The 23,357-nt window shown below is 34.9% G+C and overlaps 1 protein-coding gene across 3 annotated transcripts in view; it reads left to right on the top strand.

Annotated features, from left to right (window-relative positions):
* LOC150078078 (glutathione S-transferase C-terminal domain-containing protein-like) overlaps positions 1-22,301 on the top strand; it is a 126,604-nt gene extending 104,303 nt beyond the window's left edge. For 2 of the 3 annotated variants that reach the window (XR_016547629.1, XR_016547628.1), the window contains 3 exons: positions 4,430-4,589; positions 14,798-14,896; positions 21,993-22,301. Coding sequence is in view for 1 of the 3 variants with exons in the window: in XM_090384985.1 (XP_090241111.1) it covers positions 4,430-4,578 (149 nt within the window). In the remaining 2 variants the exon portion in view is untranslated. Of the gene's footprint in view, positions 1-4,429; positions 4,590-4,872; positions 4,965-14,797; positions 14,897-21,992 lie in introns of those variants that run through there. The other variant, XM_090384985.1, reaches the window with a different exon arrangement.
* Positions 22,302-23,357: the final 1,056 nt, after the last annotated feature.

The following is a 23,357-nucleotide window of genomic DNA, read 5'->3' as shown; positions in this document are numbered from 1 at the left end:
TTGCATGGATTTGTTTAGCGTTCGAAATGCAGTGATTTCCTGACTATTATTAGCCTCGTGGTCCTCTGTTGAGCTGGGGCATAATGGTCAGTCTATTTATTTCATTTTATTTTATTTCATTTTATTAATTAGTCGTGTAATGTTGTTAGTCTACGATTTCACATAATTCGGAAATGGATGTCTTCAGAGAAGCTCTGCTAAATTTATTCTAATTGGCAAAATTTTCTAAATTATTTTAGGAACGTTGCTTCAACACTACCCTCTTCTTCTTCTCCCCTCTATATATATTTTTCTGTTATGGTTATGTTATTTTATTTGGTTAAGTTCTTTTTTACTCTACTGGTTTACCATGCTACTGGCAAATATCCTATTTTAATTTAGCTTATTATAAGCAACATGTACTGGATTGTGCTTTTCTGCTGCCACTGATGTTAGCTTTCTTACTATTTTTCTTATTTATTTTTAATATATATTTTTATTAATTTCTGGGTGCCTCCGTAGCCAGGAGGGAAGGAGCAGCAGTGCGTAGCACACGCTTCTTGATTAGACCGGGGTTCGAGCCCGTCACCACCAAATCTGGAGGATGCGGAAAGGTCAGGGAATGACCACCGCATATCCCGGAACAATATGGCCTTAGTTGCTAATGCTCCTAAAAACCAAATAACAAGAACAACATATTAATTTCTGCCTATTTAATTTTTAGATTAATTGGAATATATATATATATATATATATATATATATATATGAAAGTGCTACAGGTGAAAAATTTTTTAATGTGATGCTTGGGGTCCAAAAAACCACATCACAATATAAGCAGGATCATGTTAGAAAATTCTGGCAATTTTTCAGCATTCAAACTTCATACGCACTATCAATTTTGCTCGTCTCTTTTTTGCATGATAATTGAATCACATGGCTGATCTCCATTTTATGGGGGCACCGTGTCACCATGTTGCAGCCATGGCCGAAGAACATAATGATTGTCTTGTCGAGCTCTTTGATTGACTGATTATTGTGAATTCATAATTTGCCTTTGCGATTGTTTGGATGCAAATTCGATTATTGTTTGATTTGGATACTTTCTTTTGTCATGTTGTTTAGTGATGTCATGTTGTTGACATCATCACTAAACAACACTAAAGCATAGTGGGAAGTGCCTTCACCTGCCAATTACTGCCATCTTCCTCTCTTTCTCGCTGAAGTACGGAGACCCCCATAAACTGGAGTTTTACCAGATGTTTTAACTGTAAAGTTGAAAGGGAATCTACATTTTCTGTTTCAAGAAATGTAAGTCCCGTTTGCGAACCAGCAAGTGCCTTCATGATACAGGTAAAGCTACAAGTCATTGATAGAGGAACCACTAGGTGGCAGTGATCACAGTGTCTTGAAGTGGGATTTACTCAAAGAGGTAACTACCATTAGGGGTAATGGGAAGGGTTATTGCTTTCGTAAAGGCGACTACGATGGTCTGAGACAGTATTTAAATTCTATACAGTGGGACCAACTGATGATGTTACCAACAGCAAATTCAAAATGGGAAGCATTCAAAGAACTTATCTTGGAAGCTACTAGGCTTTACGTACCAACTAAGAAATATTGTTCAAGGTTCAGGCCTAAATGGTTGTCAGATGAACTAATGAGACATATGTCAGAGAAGAAAAATGCATGGGATACATATAAATTAACACGTGACACAAAAGCCTATGATAGATATAAGTTGATCTGTAACCAAGTTACAAAGGAGGTTAGGCAGGCGAAGGCAGATTATGAGAAATCCTTGGCAAGGGATGCAAAGAAAACAGCAAAGAGTTCTTTACTTATGTAAACTCTAGAAGGAAGGGGATGAATCAGATTGGTCCACTTCATATCAATGGTTCAACTGTTGATGATCCTGCTCAGGTAGCTAACAAATTAAATGAATAGTTTTCACACATGAGGAGTTATTCAGCAAGGGGAATGCCAGAGGTGTATTCAACTCTGGCAGCAAGCTAGATAATCTTGTAATAACTGAGAATAAAGTGGAGGAGAAATTGTTGAAGATAAACACAAGAAAGGCACCTGGGGTGGATGGGATCTATCCAGTTATATTAAAGGAGGCGGCAAAGGAAGTAAGCAAATCCTTAGCCATAATTATGAGAGCTTCCTTGGACTCAGGGAGGTACCCATTGACTGGAGATGTGCAAATGTGACCCCAATTCACAAAGGAGGATCAAAGGCTGACACAAGTAATTATAGACCTATTAGTTTAACTTCTGTTCCAGGGAAATTAATGGAGGCACTGGTTAAAGAAGCACTACAGAATCATCTATAAGACTTCAGTTATGGCTCGGACACAGCATGGTTTTGTTAACGGTAAGTCTTGTCTGACCAATTTGATTGAATACTATGATGCAGTTACAAAAGAACTGGATGCAGAGAATAACTTTGATATTATATACTTGGATCTTAGAAAGGCTTTTGATACTGTTGCACATGGAAGACTGCTGCACAAATTGGAGCAGTGTGGCATTGGAGGCAAATTGCTGCTATGGATAAAGGGGTGGTTGAGGAGGAGAAGACAGAAAATGGTAATCAATGGACACTGCTCATTGTGGACTAATGTTATTAGTGGAGTCCCTCAGGGTTCAGTGTTGGGTTCATTATTGTTTTCTGTATTTATAAATAATATTGATGATGTATATCAAGCTTAATGTCCAAGTTTGCAGATGATACAAAGGTTGGCAGGGTTGTTAAGGACACTACTGACACTATGCTGCTGGAACAGGATCTGGAAAGGTTGAGCAGATGGGCTGAGAGGTGGCAAATGAAGTTTAACATTGACAAATGTAAAGTACTACATATGGGGAAAAAGCATTCCCAGAGCAACGTATCAACTCTGTGGTACTACACTGACAGTGGTAGAGAATGAAAAGGACCTCGGGGTAATTGTGCAGGCAGATATGAAGTTCTCTGAGCAGTGTAGATGGGCTGCAAGAGTAGGTCATGGTGTCTTATCAATGATATACAGGAATTTTTCTAGCAGGGATAAGGAGCTGATTATTCCCTTGTATAAGGCAATGGTCAGGCCACACCTTGAGTACTGTATACAGGTCTGGAGGCCTCATTTCAAGAAGGATGTAGAGCTGCTGGAACGAGTACAGAGAACGGCAACAAGATTAGTGAATGGAACAAAGGGTTGCACTTACGAAGAAAGGCTTAAGTTTTTCAAATTACAGTGTCTGGAGACTAGGCACCGGCGAGGTGATCTGATAGAGGTGTATAAAGCCTTGAATGGTTTGAGCATGCTCAATGCTGATGAGAGTTTGCCTCTTGCTCATGATTAAACCGGGGTTCGAGCCCGTCACCAGCAAATATGGAGGATGTGGAAAGGTCAGGGAATGACCACCGCATATTCCCGGAGCAATATGGCCTTAGTTGCTAATGCTCCTAAAAACCAAATAACAAACAAACAAACCTCTTGCTCAGAATAATCACCTGAGAGGGCATAAATTCAAATTGAGGAAAGACAGATGTAGGATAGATGTGCGGAAATTTGCCTTTAGCCAGCGGGTAGTTGGTTGATGGAACAGACTTCCATCCCTTGTTGTGGAAGTTGATAGCCTAAATAAATTTAAGGCTCAGCTGGACAGGTATTTCGAACGAACGGAGGGGTGAAGTGGAAAGTTTTTTTTATTTTTTTTTTTGGCTGATGCTGCATAAACCTGCTTTCTTGCATCATATGCCTCTACTAATGCTATTATTGTTCTTACGGAAATCAAAGGATAATGCATATCGCAGATTCGCATTAAACTGAAAATATCGCCACATATTAGCAAAGAATCCAAAATGTTGATCTTCAGTGACTAAAAACACGTTTCAACTGACAAAAAATGGGAGCCATGCTTACATCACGTTTTAACTGGTTTCAGCTGTACATTCACTTTTGTTTATTTTATCTAAATAAGTTTATGAAAACATTGTTACAGTATCTCCCGTCCATATACGTTTGACTGGGAGAAAAGAAAAAAAAAATCATTGAATACTCTCCATTTACAACAGCATTTAAACTTCTAAATGTTGTGTGTGAAAATCAACTCCTACAGCTGATTAGATGGTTGCAGAAGCTTTTTTTTATCAAAAAATAACTATTACCACTAAGAATATTATATTATATTATATTTTATTTTTATAGTGCTTGTAATGTTACTAACCTGGAAAAAATATTAATGAAAACTATTTAGAAATGTGCATGCCACAAACTTCTAATTTTGTAAATCTATCAGACTCCTGCATAACTCATGTAGCAGTAATTTTGCACAGCTGTTGTTTATTTTTCTTTATTTTAATTTATTTCTCTATTTAAGATGGCAAAACAACTACATTTTCAAAACTTTGTGCTTTTAATATTAATTATTTCAGTAAAGCAAAATTATTTTTTCCTTAAACAGGCAAATATTGCATGGGTATAATTGATATGGACCGCATTTACAATGCAAAAGAATATGGATATTCTGCTTTTTTAACAACTCTCCAGCCAGTATCATGCTCTCCTAAACACAACCTTCTGATTGGCATATATTCTGAAAAAAAATCTTGACCTCAGTTCAGGTAATTTAGCTTCTTTTTTTTTTTTTTTTTTTTTTCTGATAAAATGTGTGATTAGTTACTTTTTTCACTCCCATAGATGCAATATTTTATTCCCATAGTACCAACTGTGGACAGTTGATACTCAAATGAAAATTCATGTTACTCACATATCACAGCTGAAATGATTACAAGGTATTCATAACGGTATTAGCCATGAGATGCTAATACTAAAAAAGCCACAGGCTTTTGCTGCTGCACCAGCTGAAAGAAAAAAACCTACCTATACATTTCACTTCTTTTATAGGTGGCAATCCAGGTGATGACCTCTGAATTTCTCCATGTTGTCAGTCTCAGCTACCCATGGAGGTAATTCTGCATTACTACATTGCACTTAAAACTGAGGTTTGGTTTTGTTCTTATAAAATATCAATTTTGCTTTTGTTTATTATTATTCTATTTAGCCATATGGTGCAAGAAAGCCTGAGGCTTCTGTTGCATCAGCCAAAAAAAAAAAAAAAAAAATTCTGTGTTACCCTGAGTGAGAGAGAAACAAGAGTATAAAAGTAGAAGGGAATCACCAAGAAAGAGAGTAATGATGATATCCAACTTAGGACCCTAAGTGCACTAAGCCCATACTCACCAGATGTGAACCCTCTTGCTGTATTTCTCATAAATTGCATCTCTACTCTTTCTGTTTACTTTTTCTTTTTTTTTTTTAATCCCTGTTGAAACTCTATTACTCTTATATTTACTCAGTATGACTAATGATATATTAAGGAATCCTTATGTGCTGTGATAATTAAGCTAAGCTATACCTACAATCAAATTTACTCAATATAAAATTAGGAGATTTAAAAAAAAAAAAAAAAGCCCAAGAAAAAGCCTTATGGGGGGCAGATATAACCCTATGTGCCTTGTTTAAAAATCTGAAAAGTGATGAACCATTAATATGCAGCAATTTTGAAAATAAAATTACTTCATTTTTTATTTTTTTTTACCAAATAACTTAAAAGAGAAGTTTAGTTAAATGATAGAACTTCTTAATATACCATTATTTTGAAATTCAAACATGATAAATTAATAGCAAAGGTAATAGCAAACTGACAGTACTCACCTCAAATAACCACTTAGTTGTATGTTAGGAGCAGCAGTGCGTAGCACACACTTCTTATTAGACCGGGGTTCGAGCTCATGACCACTCCATATCCCCGGAGCAATATGGCCTTAGTTGCTAATGCTCCTAAAATCTAAATAACAAAAAAACAGTTGTGTGGTGTTTTAGGCAAAGGTTGTGGAAACTTAATTAAGTTGCATAAAAATAAATTGTTAAAATATAAATAGAGTAGAGGCTATTAAAACTGTAATTAAAAATTTTTGCCAAAAGGAGGAAGACGTGCACTGCTCCATACTCTGATTGTCCTATATACTGTGAAACATTAATAAATAAAGCCAATAGTCATAATGGATGACTTTTGTGATAACGTCTTCAGTTGGCAATAATGAAAAAAGAGAGGTTGTGTACTTAAAGAGATCCTAAGTTCCCATGATGCATTTTAGGACATGTGGGAACTTGACATGTGCAAGGTTCCAAATGGGGGAAAAGTTTGTGGGAAGTTTCATGTTTAAAACATCTAATGTGGTTTACAGCGATACCATTCTATAACAAGTGCTGCCTGTTGGAAAAGTTTAAAACTTGATTTTAATTTTATAACTGTAATGGCTGAATCGATTAGAGGGTTGTGGTTATGGGAATGTACATGCTGCGTGAGTTCCGTGCTGGCTTGATTAGTTTTAAAGCTAATGTGGTGATAATATGCACTTGTGTTAGAAGTACTAGTTGTGCTGTGCTGTGTTTAGTGGTGGTACTCCCAATATAACATGCATTAAAATCAGATTAGCTTTTAATCAAGTAGATGATGTTGTTGATGTCACATATTGAATATTTGTGTTTCTTTGTACGTGTTAAATATAGTCCCCAGTTTGTTATATGTTGAAAATGTTAATGTTATGTCTGTGTTGGCAAACACTTGAAGCTGTCTAACGAGTTGACAGCTTCAAGTTTGTTGTTCTGGTTGGTATTGTGATTGCCTGAGTTATTGATCTTATTTCCTACAATGGAGATTGTATGTCTAATCAATTGTAAAGGGTATTTCCTAGCTGTGAACTTTTTTGTGAGATACTGTAATTCTGTAGCTAAATCATCTTGTAAAGAGGTGTATCTAATAGTGTTATAAATCTTGTTGTAAAGAACAGACTTTTTTGTGCTAAGTGGGTGATGTGATTGAAAGTGTAAATACTTCCCTGTGTGTGTGTATCTTTCCTATACATTTTAGTTCCTAATTTAGTGCATGTCTTGTATATTGTAAGATTCAGGAAATTAATCTTGTTGTCAGATTCTACTTCAAGGGTGTATTTAAGTCTTTCATGTATTGCATTAAATTTAATAAAAAGACTATCAATAGTGGGCTTGTCTCCTATTAATAACACGTCGTCAGCATAACACATATAAAGCTTGATACCCAAAGGAACAATTGGAGTACTTGGTGTTCAATAGTAACTAGGTAAATTTCCGACGGGGGCGCTGACATACCTAATACCATATGGAGTCTGAATGTTTGTTCATATATATGGTCTTGAAACCGAAAGTGTCTGGTGTCAAGTAAAACCGAAATGATCTCTAGAATACTGTTAATGTTAAGAGAAGTGCACTTGACTAAGGTGTTGTCCATCATTAAAAGTTCTCATAAGGCTTGTAGTGTGAAATCCAGTTGTACATTAGTATATAAAGAAATTACATCAAAAGAGGCTAAGATGTCATTTTCGGCAATTGTAGTGGTATTTATGTGTTCAAAGACTTGGCCAGTGTTATAAACTCTAAATTTTGAAAATTTTATAAGGGGTGATATAATTTTAACTAAGAAGGTTAATAGATTAGTAAAGGCAGATTTACAAAAATAAATGGTTGGCCATAAGTGGTGGCCTGCTTTGCGAAGTTTGCTGATGCCGAACATGTGACTTATTCTGTTAACTCTATCCATTAATGCTTGTAAATCCTTCTCAGAGCTGGCCACCATTGTATTATCATCTATATATCTGATCGTTTTTATTGTATTGCCATTAATCTTTATTCCTTCTGTACATTCCTCTAAAGCTTCTTTAAAAATTTCTTCAGCATACAGTATATCAGCCACATGCCTTTATTTTGAAATCAGAATATGAAGTGAGCTGTGTATAGAAAATTGTGTCAAAAAAAACCCCCATCAAGATAATGAACATCAACCTTAGAAGCTTAAATGGCAAAAAAAAAAAAAAACCATAGAAACCAAGAGAACAAATATCATAAAGCTTCTGCTAAACAGTAAGTATTAATCTATTTATTCTGGAAGGAAGGTATAACTTTTAGAAATAGTTTGGGAGAAAGTTGTTAAGTTGCTTGGGAAGCATTATCCAGTATAGCTGTGTGGGCAATATTTAAAATGGAAAGTTTAGTGATAACATTTATGCAAACTGCAAATTGCAAAAAAAAAAAAAAAAAATATCAAATAGAAGAGTTCTTTTAGTATCATAGAAAGAGCAGTAGAAAACAATGACAAAGAAAGAATAGTATTGGTTGGAGATTTAAATAGTGGGATAGGAAATGACAATTATATCTAAAAAGATACTTTAGAAAATTCAGAGAATGATAAACCCAACAATAATGGTAGAACAGTTCCAGAATTTTGTGCAAGTCTGGCACTTTTAATTACAAATACAGTAAGTCCTTCCTGTTTGTCACCCTGCTGCTGTCATTTAATTAATTCATTGCCACTTATTTATCACATGCACAGTGCAATCTGTGACAGGGTCATGTTGCTGTTAAATCAGTTGTGCTTTGTATATTGATTTGAGTATTTCTCAAATTTTCTTAAAAATTTCATTGTAACCTTAATGTTACTTTCAGTTATTTAAATGTTTTAATACATTTCTTACCATAATGAAATTAATACAAGTTATGCAAGTGAATAATTTGCACCAGAGAAAGTCCTAACATGCAAAGTGCTTTTACATGATAAATCAGGCTATGAAAATTGCCTCTGAAAACAATCCTAATGGGCAATCATAGCAGTTATTGAAAGTAATCATACATCTTTTATGATTACTTTCAATCTCTAATCCTTAAATTAGTATTAAAAATAAGAGGTATAAAAAAAGTGTTAAATGAACATTTGAAAAGCTCTTAGATTTTCGAACCATTAAATATACCAACCTTATTCAAAATTTAAGGGGAATTTGTGGGGCTCACGTGACTCTAGATGAATGGCAAAAAAAATTTAAGATAATTTTAGTGGAAGCTGCAAAAGTGGTACACAAAGGAGGTCTATAAAGACAGGAATTCAGAATACTGTGGTAGATCTAAGAAGTCAAACTGGCAGTTAAGAGAAAATAAAATAGTAGTATTAGCTATACAATGCAAGGAAGCTACAAACTTTTGTTGCAACAGCCATAAAAAAATTATTTAAAAAAATAATAAATAAAATAAAATTCAGTACATGCCACTTATTGTAATCATGGATAACCTTATCATTCAGATCATGTTATCACTTTTATGAAGTCCTCATTGGATGTATATGAATACATAGAAAAACACTGTTTATTATAATCACACATCGATTTGTGTTATCATGTTTTTGTCTTGTTATGGTTTACAGGTATGTAGTGGAAGTAACATCCCAATTTGTTCTTGAACTCTAACATGTGTGGCTAGTTACTGATTTTGCTTCATACAGTTCATACATTTGTTGGTGCCTTTACTCCTTAAAAAAAGTACTATATCTCTACTCCTACCAATTTGGCTGTTTTACAGTAGAGTAGTAACCCTTTTCTTATTCTTGATTTTAATATTTTCTTTATTTGTTTTTAATGGTTTGCATGGATTTCCAGAAACATTGTGACAGTTTCAATTTTATTGATGACTTTTTCGAAGAAATAGTGGACAGTCAAATTAAATTATTTTATTTTGCTTCATTTTCGTGTTTTCTTTCTGTCCACTTCCACCTTTTTTGATGTACACATTTCTGTTCTGCATCAGTAAACAATGCTGAACAGCTGCATTCATGCATCAGTTATTGTTACCACTTTAGCTGAGTCCCAAAGTAATCACAATAAGTGGCACCCACTGTATATTAAAAATAATAAAAAAAATAAAATAAACTGCATATTTCCCTCCTCACATAAGGAACTCTTCAGTTGGACTTTGAATTTGCACAAGCTGTCAGCCTCACTACCCATGGAGTTAACTTATTCCAGTCGTTAACAACTTATACCTAAAAGAAAATTACCTACAATCCAATCTGAACTTCTTTTCCTTTAATTTAAATCCTTGGCCCCTAGTTCTGGAATGATTCATAACAACAAAATTTTGCCTAGCAGAATCCTTGTTGTATCAAGGATTTTTTTATAACCTTGTTTTATGCTCAACTGGTATAGTGATGCTGTTGCATTTTATGTTTAAGTAACCCTTGTGCAACTTAACCTCATTAACAATATTCATAGTGATGCAGAGGTTGGTTTGGCCTCTGCATCCCCGTGGATAAAGATTGATTTTGGTGATCCAGATGGTTCTTCTTCTGTAATTTCTGAAAAGCCATACTATGAAGGTAAGTATGGCTATTCTGCATAGCAAAGCACAAATGTGTGCTGCCAATAAAAAGCACATAATCACTTTCATTGATTCCTATGGATTATATACAAAACAAAATCCCATTATAAAAAAATTTGATTTTGAGAAATCAAAAAGTTCTGGAACTGAACTAATAATTGGAAAATAAAGCTTACCAGCTGTTCAGATAGATCTCCTTCAAAGTCATCTCCTTAACACTGCTTACACTGATTCCTGTGCTTCTGTAACTTCTAGAAGCATTTCTGATAGGCTTCTTTTGGAATTTCTAATTATTGACACTCTTGTTTCTGAAATTGAAGTTCTGGTTCTTGTATTGCATTCTGAATAATTTCTTCAATTGTTGCAAATCTGTGACCTTTCAAGGAGGCTTTAATATTGGGGGGGGGGATTATGGGGAGCTAAATCTAGTGAGTATGGCAGGTGGGGGACCTTAGTAATAGAGTTCTTCACAAGAAATTCTTACAAGGAAAGCACCAAGTGTGTAGAGACATTGTCATGGTTCTAGTGCCAATTCTCCAAAGCCCACTTACTAGATGTTTTCTCCAAACAGCTTGTTAGTTTGTTTGTTATTTGGTTTTTAGGAGCATTAGCAGCTAAGGCCATATTGCTCCGGGGATATGCGGTGGTCATTCCCTGACCTTTCTGCATCCTCCGTATTTAGTGGTTGCGGGCTCGAACCCCAGTCTAATAAAGAAGCGTGTGCTGTGCACTGCTGCTCCTGCCCACCTGGCTATGGAGGCGCCCCTCTCCAAACAGCATTGCACAGTCACCATAGAAATGTTTTGTAGCAATCCTGGTTCACTGCTTGGCTATGCGGGACAAATTGATAATTAAAAATGTCCCCTGACTTAAAAAAATATGATAAACATGATCTTCATATTTATTGTGATTCTGTTTTTTTTTTTTGGTCCTTAGAGAAGTCTTCATCTTCTCCAAAGCCCAAAAAGACTCAGTGAAGGATGGAGTCTTCCAGCAAGAGGAAAATGCATGTCTCTGTGATCATCAGCGATCACAGAGACTTGGTTGAATCACATCACATTCCCAAATCTTTTGTTAATATTGATTGGCATGTCTCAAAAAATTTCACTAGTAACTTTGCAGATAGTTAAAGGTCAGTCACTCCTGATCAGATCAAATGCAAACAATTGGGTCATTGGTTTTTGAAATTGAAGGGTAGCCAGAGCAAGAATCATCATCAGTGGACAAGCAGCCATCTTTTAATTTTGTAAACCACTGAAAATTCTTCAAACAACATACGGCACCTTCTCTGAAAGCTGTTTTTAATATTTAACACCTTGTGGATTTTTATTGAACTTTTTCCTAATTTGAAACAAAATTTGATGCAAATTGACTGTCCAGTAAAATCACTCATTTTAAAATGTGACAGAACAAATAAAACACCTTCTATTCAGTGCATGCTAATTCCCAACTGGAGATAAGCAGTTGATTCATGCATTATTTATGCCCTGATGAGTCATCAAACACATTAAGTTGTAACTTGCTGCAATTTCAAGATACAGTCACTCCCTGAACATTTTGATCAAACCTTATAGATGAAATGCTTTCTAGTTATGATATGATATGTGGATAGAAATTATTTGATGCCATGCCTTATTTCTGGTCATTCCTGTTTGCCTAATGATGCAGATTTTGGCTGTTCTGAATCTGTTTCAAGCATATCACTTAAGTGCATACCTCTGATTGCTGGTACAGTGCAATTAAACAACCATGCAGAAAAAATACATTTATTGTCAATGAAATTAACCAAAACAATTTCTCAAATTCAACCAAAAATTAAAGAAATTTGCTACATGAGAGAAGAAAAATACAGCTGAAGATATTATAATATAGCTTCCTAAAAATTCAGTGGACTCACTTTGAATGTTCCAAACCATACCACATTGCTGTACAAAATCACCCTAAATGAAGATATGTCATTAAATTAGCTAAAAATTAAACATGCAATCAGAGGACATCTAAGAAATTTATCTGCTTTCAATCAATCAGAAGTTTATGACAACAGACTGCTCACAAAAAAAGAGAGATATTTTGAATCTCTTGAAATTTTTACCACCTATTCATCACAAATACTTTTCTTCACTGGAGGGTATTGGTCCACTGAAATACCCTCTAAACAAGATGATGAATGATGGTATTATTATTACATTATTGTGTATTAACACTGATGTCAGTGTTTAAATTTCAGTGCATCATTGATTCCCATTAATTTTGACAAGTTAATATTTTTCTTTGGTCTTGAATGGTGTAAAATGTTTTCATGGTTTACTATCATACTGAAAAAAGAATTAATGAGTTTCCCGTATGCTAACTCATATAAAGCCAAAATACTACAGAAACGTGTATTAAAATTGTCTTTATATCGTGATTTTTATCTGAAATTATGTGAAATAAAACAATGGTGTCAAGGGATAAAATAATGGGATAAGAAAAATCCTTGTTTTTAGTGTCTTGGTTAGAACAGAAAAACTTGTGTTAACATTTTACCACATTTTTCAATGTTAACAAATGCAAAAGTCCAAATATCTTGTTTTGAAGTTATTTGGCTTGCTCCTTTTCTTTTCAATCCCTCAGTTGTACCAATATATAAAAAGGGTAATGAAGCTGAATGTGGATATAGAAATTACTGAGGAATTTTACTTTTCAATATACCAGGTAAAATCTGCAAGTATCTTAGAGAAGTTAGAAGAATTATTATTGAATGTAACCTGAGGAACAGTCAAATTTCAGACTTAACAGCAAATGCCAAGGTAAAATATTTGCACTATGGAAAATTAAAAAGTCATGAAAATATAGCAACTACCTGTATTTTGGATTTGTTGATCTTGAAAAATATCAACAAATCCAAAGGAAAAAAAATGATAAAGTACCTATACATCTGCTCTTTCAAATATTTTGAAAAATATGCCATCAAGGGAAACCTTTTAATGGAAAAAAAGTTTCTATAAAAATGGAAAATCTCCATCAAGGATTGAATTGAGCTTTGGAAAAATGGTTTAAAGTTTTAGAGTTGGAGTGAGGCAGGGCTGCACCTTATAACCACTTATTTTTATAATTTACATGGATCATTTAATAAAAGTATGTAAGTTACCGACAAAGTGTAATTTGGGAGATGTAAAAATTATTATATGCACATAATATTGTGCTGTTAAATAGCAGCCTACATGAAGTTCAAGGATCTCTGAATAAATTAAATGGGCGCCTCCGTAGCCAGGTGGGAAGGAGCAGCAGTGCGTACCACACGCTTCTTGATTAGACCGGGGTTCGAGCCCGTCACCACCAAATATGGAGGATGCGGAAAGGTCAAGGAATGACCACCGCATATTCCGGAGCAATATGGCCTTAGTTGCTAATGCTCCTAAAAAACCAAACAACAACAACAAACAACAACAATAAATTAAATAAAGAATTTGGCATGAAAATTAGTTTCTTCTACCAAAGCAAAAGTTACAGAAGTCGGAACACATGAGGAAAATTCCAAGTGTAGACTAAATAACAAAAAATTAGGTCATGTTAATAATTTTATGTATCTAGAAACAGTCTAAATAAAGGTGGAATATTAGATATGGAAATAAACAATGGAACAAGTAAAGCAGAAAAGTATAAGAACCTAGTTAAAACCAATGAGTCTTTGTTATTGAACAAGTTCATTTGGAACATAAGGGAAATTAGCCAAAATAGAGAATTAGCTGTTTATAACACAATTTTTAAGCCTGTTTTAACCACTGTAGCTGAGAACCGAATAAGAAATAAGGGAATCTTCAGAAATGAGAGTTATAAGAAAGATAAACAAAACTGACAGATGGAAGCAATGGAAGGACCATATTACAAATGAGTAAATAAGGAAAAAGAAAGAAATCTTGGGGTAACATATATCCATTAAAAGGTGAGAGAAACAAATTGAAAAAGATGGTATAGGCATGTAAAAAGGATGGAAGAAGGAAGATTAACTAAACAAATATTTGAAACAAAAATGATGATAATAGGCCTAGAGGCAGACTAAGAGGAAGATGAATCGATGGTGTCAAGCAAGGGTTAGTGGAAAGAGAGCTTATTCTGGCTAGGGCTAAAGACCTAATGGGGTTTAGGCTCAGTGCTGCAACCCATCTACTATATTGCTTGTTTCCAGCTTGAATACACTTGCTTTTATACCTATTCTTGGCATGTGGATGGAGGTTATGATTCATATTTCCCAAATCCCAGGGATGTGTGGATACTTTTGGCAATATAATATATTTTTACTATTTGTAGATCAGTTCAATCTTTATCTCACATTTTGTTGGTGTAACCTCCAGAATATTATGTAATAAACTAATAAATTATATAATTCATGTTCCTGTTTGTGATATTGGTGAGTGGACTGGAAATTTTCTTCAAAAAACTTAATTGAGGAGTTTTGTTAATTGCCTACAATTCTGAAGTCCACAGCCATATCAAACTCGCATTTTCATTAGCTCATATAATGTGAGATATCATTTTGTCAGTAAGGCTGGACACGGTACACCAATTTTTGATGTCAGCTTTTAAATATTTCTTCCTAATTTTCTTGTAGGTGAGACCAGTACAATGTTTCACATCTTAATCACATCCCATGCTGCCATGGAGGATAACTGGATTGAAGATATCAGTAGTTGGAATCCAGTTTGAAAAGGTAAGTTAGTTTAAATAATTGTAAATGGCTTTGTTAAGGGAGAAAAAAAAATTACAAAGCTAATTAGGATCTCTCTGACCTTTATTTAATGTCAGAAATGTGCCTAATATCTTCTTGAGAAATATTCCTCCATGTCTCAGTTGAGTTTTCCTTAAAACTACTATAGATTTGGCTTGTTGGACCTAGCTCTAATTTGCCATTCCATTATGTCCTGTACCTGCTCAGTAGGTGCAGTCCTTCCCTGATCTAGCAGGTGAGGGAAGCATATTGACATATTGACTTATATAAACTCTAAAAGGAAGGGGATGAATATGATTGGTCCACTTGACATCGATGGTTCGACTGTTGATGATCCTGCTCAGATAGCAAACAAACTGAATGAGTATTTTGCATCTACATTCACACGTGAGGAATTATTACAGTTTGAAAATGGAAGGTTATCAAATTGTAGCAGTGTGCTTAATGATTTTGTAATAACTGAGAGCAAAGTGGAGGAGAAATTGTTGAAGTTAAACATAAGAAAGGCACCTGGGGTGGATGTGATCTATCCAGTTATTTTAAAGGAGGCGGCAAAGCAACTAAGCAAACCCTTAGCCATAATTATGAGAGCATCCTTGGACTCAGGGGAGGTTCCCACGGACTGGAGATGTACAAATGTGTCCCCAGTTCACAAAGGTGGATCGAAGGGTGACACGAGTAATTACAGACCAGTTAGTTTAACTTCTGTTCCGGGTAAAATAATGGAGTCACCGGTTAAAGATGCATTGCAGGATCATCTAGACAAGACTGCAGCAATAATTCAAACACAGCATGGGTTTGTTAAGGGAAAGTCTTGTCTGACAAATTTGATTGGTTATTATGATGTGGTCACAAAGGAACTGGATGCGAAAAATAATTTTGATATCATATACTTGGATTTCAGGAAAGCTTTTGACACTGTTGCGCATGGAAGACTACTGTACAAATTGGAGCAGAATGGTATTAAGGGTAAGTTGCTACAATGGATAAAAGGATGGTTAAGTGGGAGAAGACAGAGGGTGGTAATCAATGGGTGCTGCTCTTCATGGACTAATGTTATTAGTGGAGTCCCACAGGGTTCGGTGTTGGGTCCACTGTTGTTTTGTGTATTTATCAATGATATTGATGAAGGTATATCAGGCTTAATGTCGAAGTTTGCAGATGACACAAAGGTTGGCAGGGTTGTTAATGACAGTAATGGCAGTGTGCTACTGCAACAGGATCTAGATAATTTGGGCAGATGGGCTAAGAAGTGGCAACTGAAGTTCAACCTTGACAAATGCAAAGTACTGCATATGGGTAGAAGTAACCCCAGAGAAACGTACCAACTGTGTGGTACTACACTTAAGGTGGTAGAAAATGAAAAAGACATGGGAGTAATTGTGCAGTCAGATATGAAGTTTTCTGAGCAATGCAGACAGGCTGCTAGGGCAGGTCATGGGGTTTTGTCAATGATATATAGGAATTTTGCTAGCAGGGAAAAGGAGGTGATTGTCCCTCTGTATAAGGCAATGGTCAGGCCACGCCTTGAGTACTGCGTACAGGTCTGGAGGCCTCATTTTAGGAAGGATGTAGATTTGCTTGAGCGTGTACAGAGAAGAGCAACACGATTGGTGAGGGGAATGAGGGGATTCTCTTACCAAGAGAGGCTTAAGTTCTGCAAATTGCAGTGGCTGGAGACTAGGCACCTGCGCGGTGATCTGATTGAGGTCTATAAGGCCTTGAATGGGTTGAGCACGCTGAATTCTGATGGGATCCTTCCACTTGTTCAGATTACGAACCTACGGGGACATAAGTTCAAATTAAGAAAGGACAGATGTAGAATAGATGTGCGGAAATTTGCCTTTAGCCAGCGGGTGGTTAATTGCTGGAACAAACTTCCATCTGTCGTTGTGGAAGTTGATAGGTTAAATAAATTTAAGGAGGAACTGGACAGGCATTTGGAGGGAATGGTGTGATGATTTTTTTTTTTTTTTTTTTGGCTGATGCTGCATAAGCTCCTACACTTGCTTTCTTGCATCATGTGCCACTACTACTACTACTACTACTACTACTACTACTACTACTACATTGTAGGGGAAACTATTTAATGATGGTAGCATGGGGAGTCAAGAACATTGTCTTACTAGTTATGTAATTCTTTTAGAATTGGTAAAAGGACGGGTTTAGATAAGTACAGCTTTTAACATAAAGTTGACCTATTAGATTACCTTGAATAAAAAAAAGAGATATCAAGCTGATATAAGAGATGACATCCCATATCATAATCTCTGATGAGGAATCAAGTTGGATAACTCATCAGTTTTATACTCTTGTTGAATACTCCAAAAACACCTTTTTCACTAGGGAGTCACTACACACTACTTTCTGTCATCACCCCCTTACAAAATATTGACTAAACATTGAATAAAACCAAACCAGTGCCATTCTCCATTCCAACTGGTTCTGTCTCTCTACCATGCTAAAGCCTCTATCCATAATTAAGTGTAGTGATTGGGGGGGGGGAGTCGACGCACAGTTCAGCATGAATACAGTTCTGTCTCTTCCAATGATATTTTTTGATATCAGATGTACCAAAGATGAATTAGCATCTCTCTCTCTCTCTCTCTCTCTCTCTCTCTCTCTCTCTCTCTCTCTCACACACACACACACACACACACACACACACACACACACACAATATAATGTCTCGGCCTCACTATACAGATATAGACTATTCTCTGTAAGTCCCAACTGGAACAATCTGAAAGCAAAATCATGACCAATGATCTTGCTTTCAGATCATGATCATGACCAATCTGTATATGTACATCATGTACGTATGCAGTTGGACCTCTTTAACCAACTTCCATATGGCAAATTTTTCTATTTAACGAATTTTTTTGATTTCCCCTTGGTCATTACATTGAAAATAGTTTCTGTATAATGAAGAAACTTTCCATATGATGAACTAATTTCGAGAGACATGGGTATGCATTGTTTGCACCTCTGGCCTTTAGGCAATAGAGCTGAAGATGTAGAAAGCACAAATTAAGAGCTGAAATGATTACGAATTAATCCCTTTAGCTTTTAAAAGCTAAAAGGATTAAATGATTCTTAAGAGCACAAATTATGAGCTAAAACATTCCACAATTTAGTTGAACGTTTTAGCTCTTAGTGGTGTCCGTAAAACCTATACAGCCGGCTCTACTGTAATGAGGAGTTGCGCTGGTCAACTGCTATCTATGTGTTCACAGCCATTGACATAGATTAAGGCATATTCCCGATGTTGACATTAGCTCTTGTCAACTTGTTTTCTAAGCACACACTGTAAGCACCCTATTAGAGAATTAGGAGAGAGTTATTTTCCTTTATCCCAGAATTCATCTGTTGTTTCACAGAAATAAGCCATTCACCCTTTCACTAAGTTTCACCTGTTTCTGTTTACATAGTAGGTACAAGTGGTCCCTAAATCAGGTTTGTTTTAGCTGCTGTGCAAGCAACCTAAGGAAAAATCCTTGAGTGTAGCAGAAAAGGTGGAAGTGCTAAATAGTGTTTAATAAAAGTGGAAGTGCTTAATAGATCCGGGCATTAAAAAAAAAGAAAAAGAAAGAAAGAAATCGCTTTGAATTTTGTATCCCTTCCAATGGTGTGTCAACCATTCTGAAAAACCGTGTTTCTATTCTCAAACTGTTTGAGGAAACGGGACCCAGTCAGAAGCATGCGAAATTATGCCTGTAAGATGTAGGTGAAGCCGTTTTTAAGTGTGTGGAGTTGATTCGAGACCAAAACATGCCAATATCCGGCATGTTTTGGTCTCGCCATTAATGCCCCAGAAAAGATGGTACGCATCTTTTCTGGGGCATAAAACATTCCATTCCAAATCTGGTTGGCTGGACAAATTGGCACCATGGCTTAATTGAAAAAGTTATTTCTAGTGAAAGTAGAGTTGTAATCAAAGAAGACTGTATCAATTAGAAAGAAACAGTTTTGAAAAAATTATGGAAGACTACAAACCCAAAGACATTAAAAGTTGATGAAACAGATCTATTTTTAAATGTTTTCCAAACAAGGCACTGACTTTTAAAGGTGATAAATGTTTAGGTTGTAAAAATAGTAAGGAGAGAATTACTGTCTTGGTCTAAATATGGCTGGTAGTGAAAAACTGAAGCTTTTGGTAATAGGCAAATGTAAACCCCGATGTTTCCAAGGAGTAAGGTTGTTTGAGGTGGACTACAACAAAAAACTTGGATGATAAGTGAAATTTTTGAACAGTAGATAGAAAGATGACAAAAGAAAACAGAAAAATTGTGCTGATTGTCAACACTGCCCTTCCCACCTTCACTCGATAATTTCAAAACTTACAAGTGTGAAGCTTGTTTTCTTCCCTCCGAATACCTCATCTAAACTGCAGTCAAGGCATTATCAATAAATTGAAAATGCACTACCGAAGTTGCATACTGAAAAAAATTATATTGAGAATAGAAACCAACCAACCTATAGATTCTGTTATAGATTTGTGGATGTGCATACCAGAGTTGGCAGAAGTGTGGAGTCAAGATGTGACAGAAACAACAATTAAAAATTGTTTTGCAAAAGCAGGTTTTGCTAAAATGCCAATTAACAGTGATGAGAGGGATGAACTACTACAAGATATTGAGTAATCTTGGGAAGAACTCCAAGTGAGAGGTTTGATCAGTGGGGAAATTGTTCTTGAAGAATTTTTAGTTGGTAATGATGTTATACTAGCTGAATATCCGAGTGACTCCAACATTTTGGAGAGTATTCAAAGAACTAGTGACAATATTGACATTGGGTTGAATGAAAATGAGAGCAACATTAACCCTTCCAATATGAAATGTTGGTAGCATTTGAAACTTTGCGTCGAGGCCTTCAGTGTGAAGAAAGTGTGCCAGAAAATATATTTGAGTGTTTAAACAAATACGAACGTTTTTTATGAATGATGTAAAGTAAAATCCAGTACATCATTCATAAAAAGTTCCAGTACAACAAAAAATTACTAAATATTTTATGAAATAATTCTTAAAATTGTACTAATATATTTTGCTCATCATGTAAGTAACGAATTTTTTCAAGCAAACAATCCATTTCATTATATAGAGGTCCAACTGTATTTTTTTCTCCAATATAAAACAAAGGTTCCAAAATAAAAAATTTTGTAACGAATGGGCCTGGTGTACTGGGGTCCATGGTTAAGAAAAATATATACATACAATGATAACCCGGTAAAACTAGTCTAGAATTAAATTAAAATACCATTGCCATTTTCATTATGTGATGATTTTTATTTAAAAAGTTTGCTTGTTCACTGGTATAGGTCACCTGTTTTTTGCATGCCATGAGTAAGAACTCAGAAAATTCTTCAACTGGTAGTTAACTATAGCAAAGTGGCCATGCACAAGGGTAAAGTACGTGTGCTTTGAGTGACTGATTCAAGCCTGTGTGATTGCTAAATATGGTGCTTGTATTCTTTATCGTATGAACTACTCGGACTGTCTGGTCATCGTGGAGTATAAACAGAAAATTTATTTATACTGTAGACATATCAGTGGCTTAGGGTAGGTGTTTTTGGGCACACACTGAAATCCAACCTTCTTAAACATCTTTCACGTTCAACTTAATGCTTGGTCAGCATTAAGTTGAACATGCATCTGGGAAGTGATGTTGTTCCATAGTCTGATAATGTAACTAGTCTAGAAATATCTATATACCTCTGTAGATTATTTTTTAATATTACTCAGCATAGAAACATTTTGCTTGAGTAAGGGTTTGCTTAAAATTTTGAGATTTTTAAATTCATTTATTAGTTGAATTCTCCCAATTAGAGAACTGGCTGAATATATGTAGAAGAAAATTGGCAAGACTATTAATTCAACAGTTGAGTTAAAAATAATTAGCTACTTAAAACTAAATAAAATCTCTAATATTACAAATCAATATGGTTTATTTAAGCAAATGTATTCACTCGTGAGATGGTAGCATCTTGAAATATCTGTCAAGGTGTTGACTGACAGACATTTAAATAAATAACAAAACACTTCTCTTTTAAGAAATGCTGTTTATTTGAGAGCAGTGCAGTACTGCACTGCTGTTTCTTTGGGGGCAGTACTGAAGAAACTGATTTAAAAGTGGAATCTTGTGTGCAAAGTTAGAGCCTGAAACTTTGGCCTTTTAAGAGGGTATTGGAAAATTTCTACCTGAACTATGAAAATAATGTCACACAACCTTGAATTTTTGATATTGTATTAGGCATGTTAGCTTATTGCACCTATTTTCTACACCCTGCCCATCTATCCACATGTAACAATTCTACTCCCAGTGGATGGATTTTCATGAAATCTGAACTTGTTAGAAAGATTTTTTAAACCATCGCAAATTTCATTAAATTAAACTCTGACCAATAGAATCGTCCATCTGCATGTAATAAACTCCACCCATAGCAGATAGATTTCCTTGAAATTTTATATTTTGCTCTTTTAGAATGATTTGTCAAGCCTTCCCAAATTTCATTAAAATCAGACCTATAGAAGTCTGGCAGTTATTTTTTTTCCTGCCAGTAGATTTCACATATGCTATCCATATAACATATATTGTAGCTGATGCAATGGATAATGTTTGTTACAATGTGCTGGTTGGAGGAATGAATAGGCAGTGTGGTGGATCCACAGAAATGAAACTTTTCCAGTTTGTGCATAGGTCGTTGCTTTTTGCCCCCTTTTTTGTTATAAATTATGAATTATCACTTGCTAATGCACCTGAAGTGTAACACAGTGTACATTAACTGACTTGTTAAGGCATGTCATTATACCAAGTGTGTCAAACTCAGAAGTCTCATTGGCTGCACAAATAGTTCTTGAAAGGTTCTTCGATGTCTCTAATGTGTAAACAGCACACCAATGACACTACTGAGAGGTATATATTAAATATTTTCGTGTATTTCCCTTTCACAAACATACATAATCTGATGGATATAAACATTTAAGAGGCTGGTATAAGTTATGTATTTTATTTAAATTTTATATTAGTGTATGTCCTTTAAGTACTAACATTATTTTCATATAGATTTGTTTACTTATAGGTTTAACACAGTTAACCTGTGAAAGTTGACAACACTTGGAAGACCACACAAACTCCTAAGGAGTGCCAGTTTGACATGTCTGCTTTACAGTTTATGTGCAAACTAACATCAAAACATTAGAAATTTTTGTAGAAAGATTAACATGCGTCTTCTGTTGCAGATATCATGGATCTGAAGAAATTGAGATACAGAGCAATCATTAAACCAAAGAGGACAAATCTCAGATTTATGAGAGGCTGTTTAAAGTATTTGGCCAAGATGCTCCTTTTCATATCCAGTCAAGTTCTTGAGCAAAAAAATTCAAATGGAAAGGGCTCAATGGATTATTATCTGAAGATGGGCTATGCAGTTCAGATTACATCAGAAATGTGATAAAGTAGAACTGTTTGTAGTGAAAGAACAGTTGAAATTGGCATAAGAAACAAGTTTTTTTTTTTTTTTTTTTGCATACTTAATAAAAAAACTAGGGATGTCAAAAGATTATTTAATACCATTTGTTTTAGGGATTTTTTAAATCATGACAGTTTGGTTGTAAAGATTTTTGTGATATAGTTATTTAAATTTACTGGATATATGTAGTTTATTGGATCTCCATTCTTGTTGTTTTATTGTTAACTATGCATACATGCATAGTTGCCAATTTAAATGATTAATCAACCTTCGGCAGAGTTGATTGGTCATTCAAATTGTTTTGTTTTAATATGGTGATCTAGCCATATTAAACTGATAAATGATCAACTTTTACTGTGTCTCTTACCAATAGGTAGTGGATTAGATCAATTAGAAGACTATTTCTGATAAGAGTTCACCGAGTCCTATCTTTCTATTTTTTCAAAAAAGTAAGATATGATTCGGTGAACATTTAAAGGAAATACTCCTAGCATAATGGTGAACATTAAATTATATAGCTAGGTGTACTTTTCTTCAAGGTTTTTTTTTTTTTTTTTTTTGTTAAAATATGTTTACTAGCTTTTCTATTACTTTTTATAATTAAATATTTTAGTGCATCTCCAAGTGTATTTAATAACACAAAAATAACATAAAAGTTACATTTGATAAATTAGAAAAATGAGATTAAGAGCTTTTTGCCTACCCCTGTTTTGTGAAATTAGATTGTATTCATGGGACTTGCATTCATTTTTTATGAAATAGGTTACTGGCAAGCTAAAGGTTTCAAAGAACACATCTTTTGAATCCTTAAGGGTTTTTTTTTTTTTTTTTATGATCACACATGCACTTAGAAAAGGTTATCCCACCTTAAAAATATGCAAGAAATAATTCAAACTTGTTCACTTTTTGATGCCACTTTTATTTTCAATTAGTTATGAACACAAATATGAAAAATCCATTTTTAATATAAAATTA

The sequence above is a fragment of the Mastigoproctus giganteus genome, chromosome 11 (assembly GCF_048544385.1).
Source record: "Mastigoproctus giganteus isolate SK-2022 chromosome 11, ASM4854438v1, whole genome shotgun sequence".
NCBI lineage: Eukaryota > Metazoa > Arthropoda > Arachnida > Uropygi > Thelyphonidae > Mastigoproctus > Mastigoproctus giganteus.
Note: the sequence above shows the minus strand (reverse complement) of the source record. Positions and strands in the feature narration are given on the sequence as shown.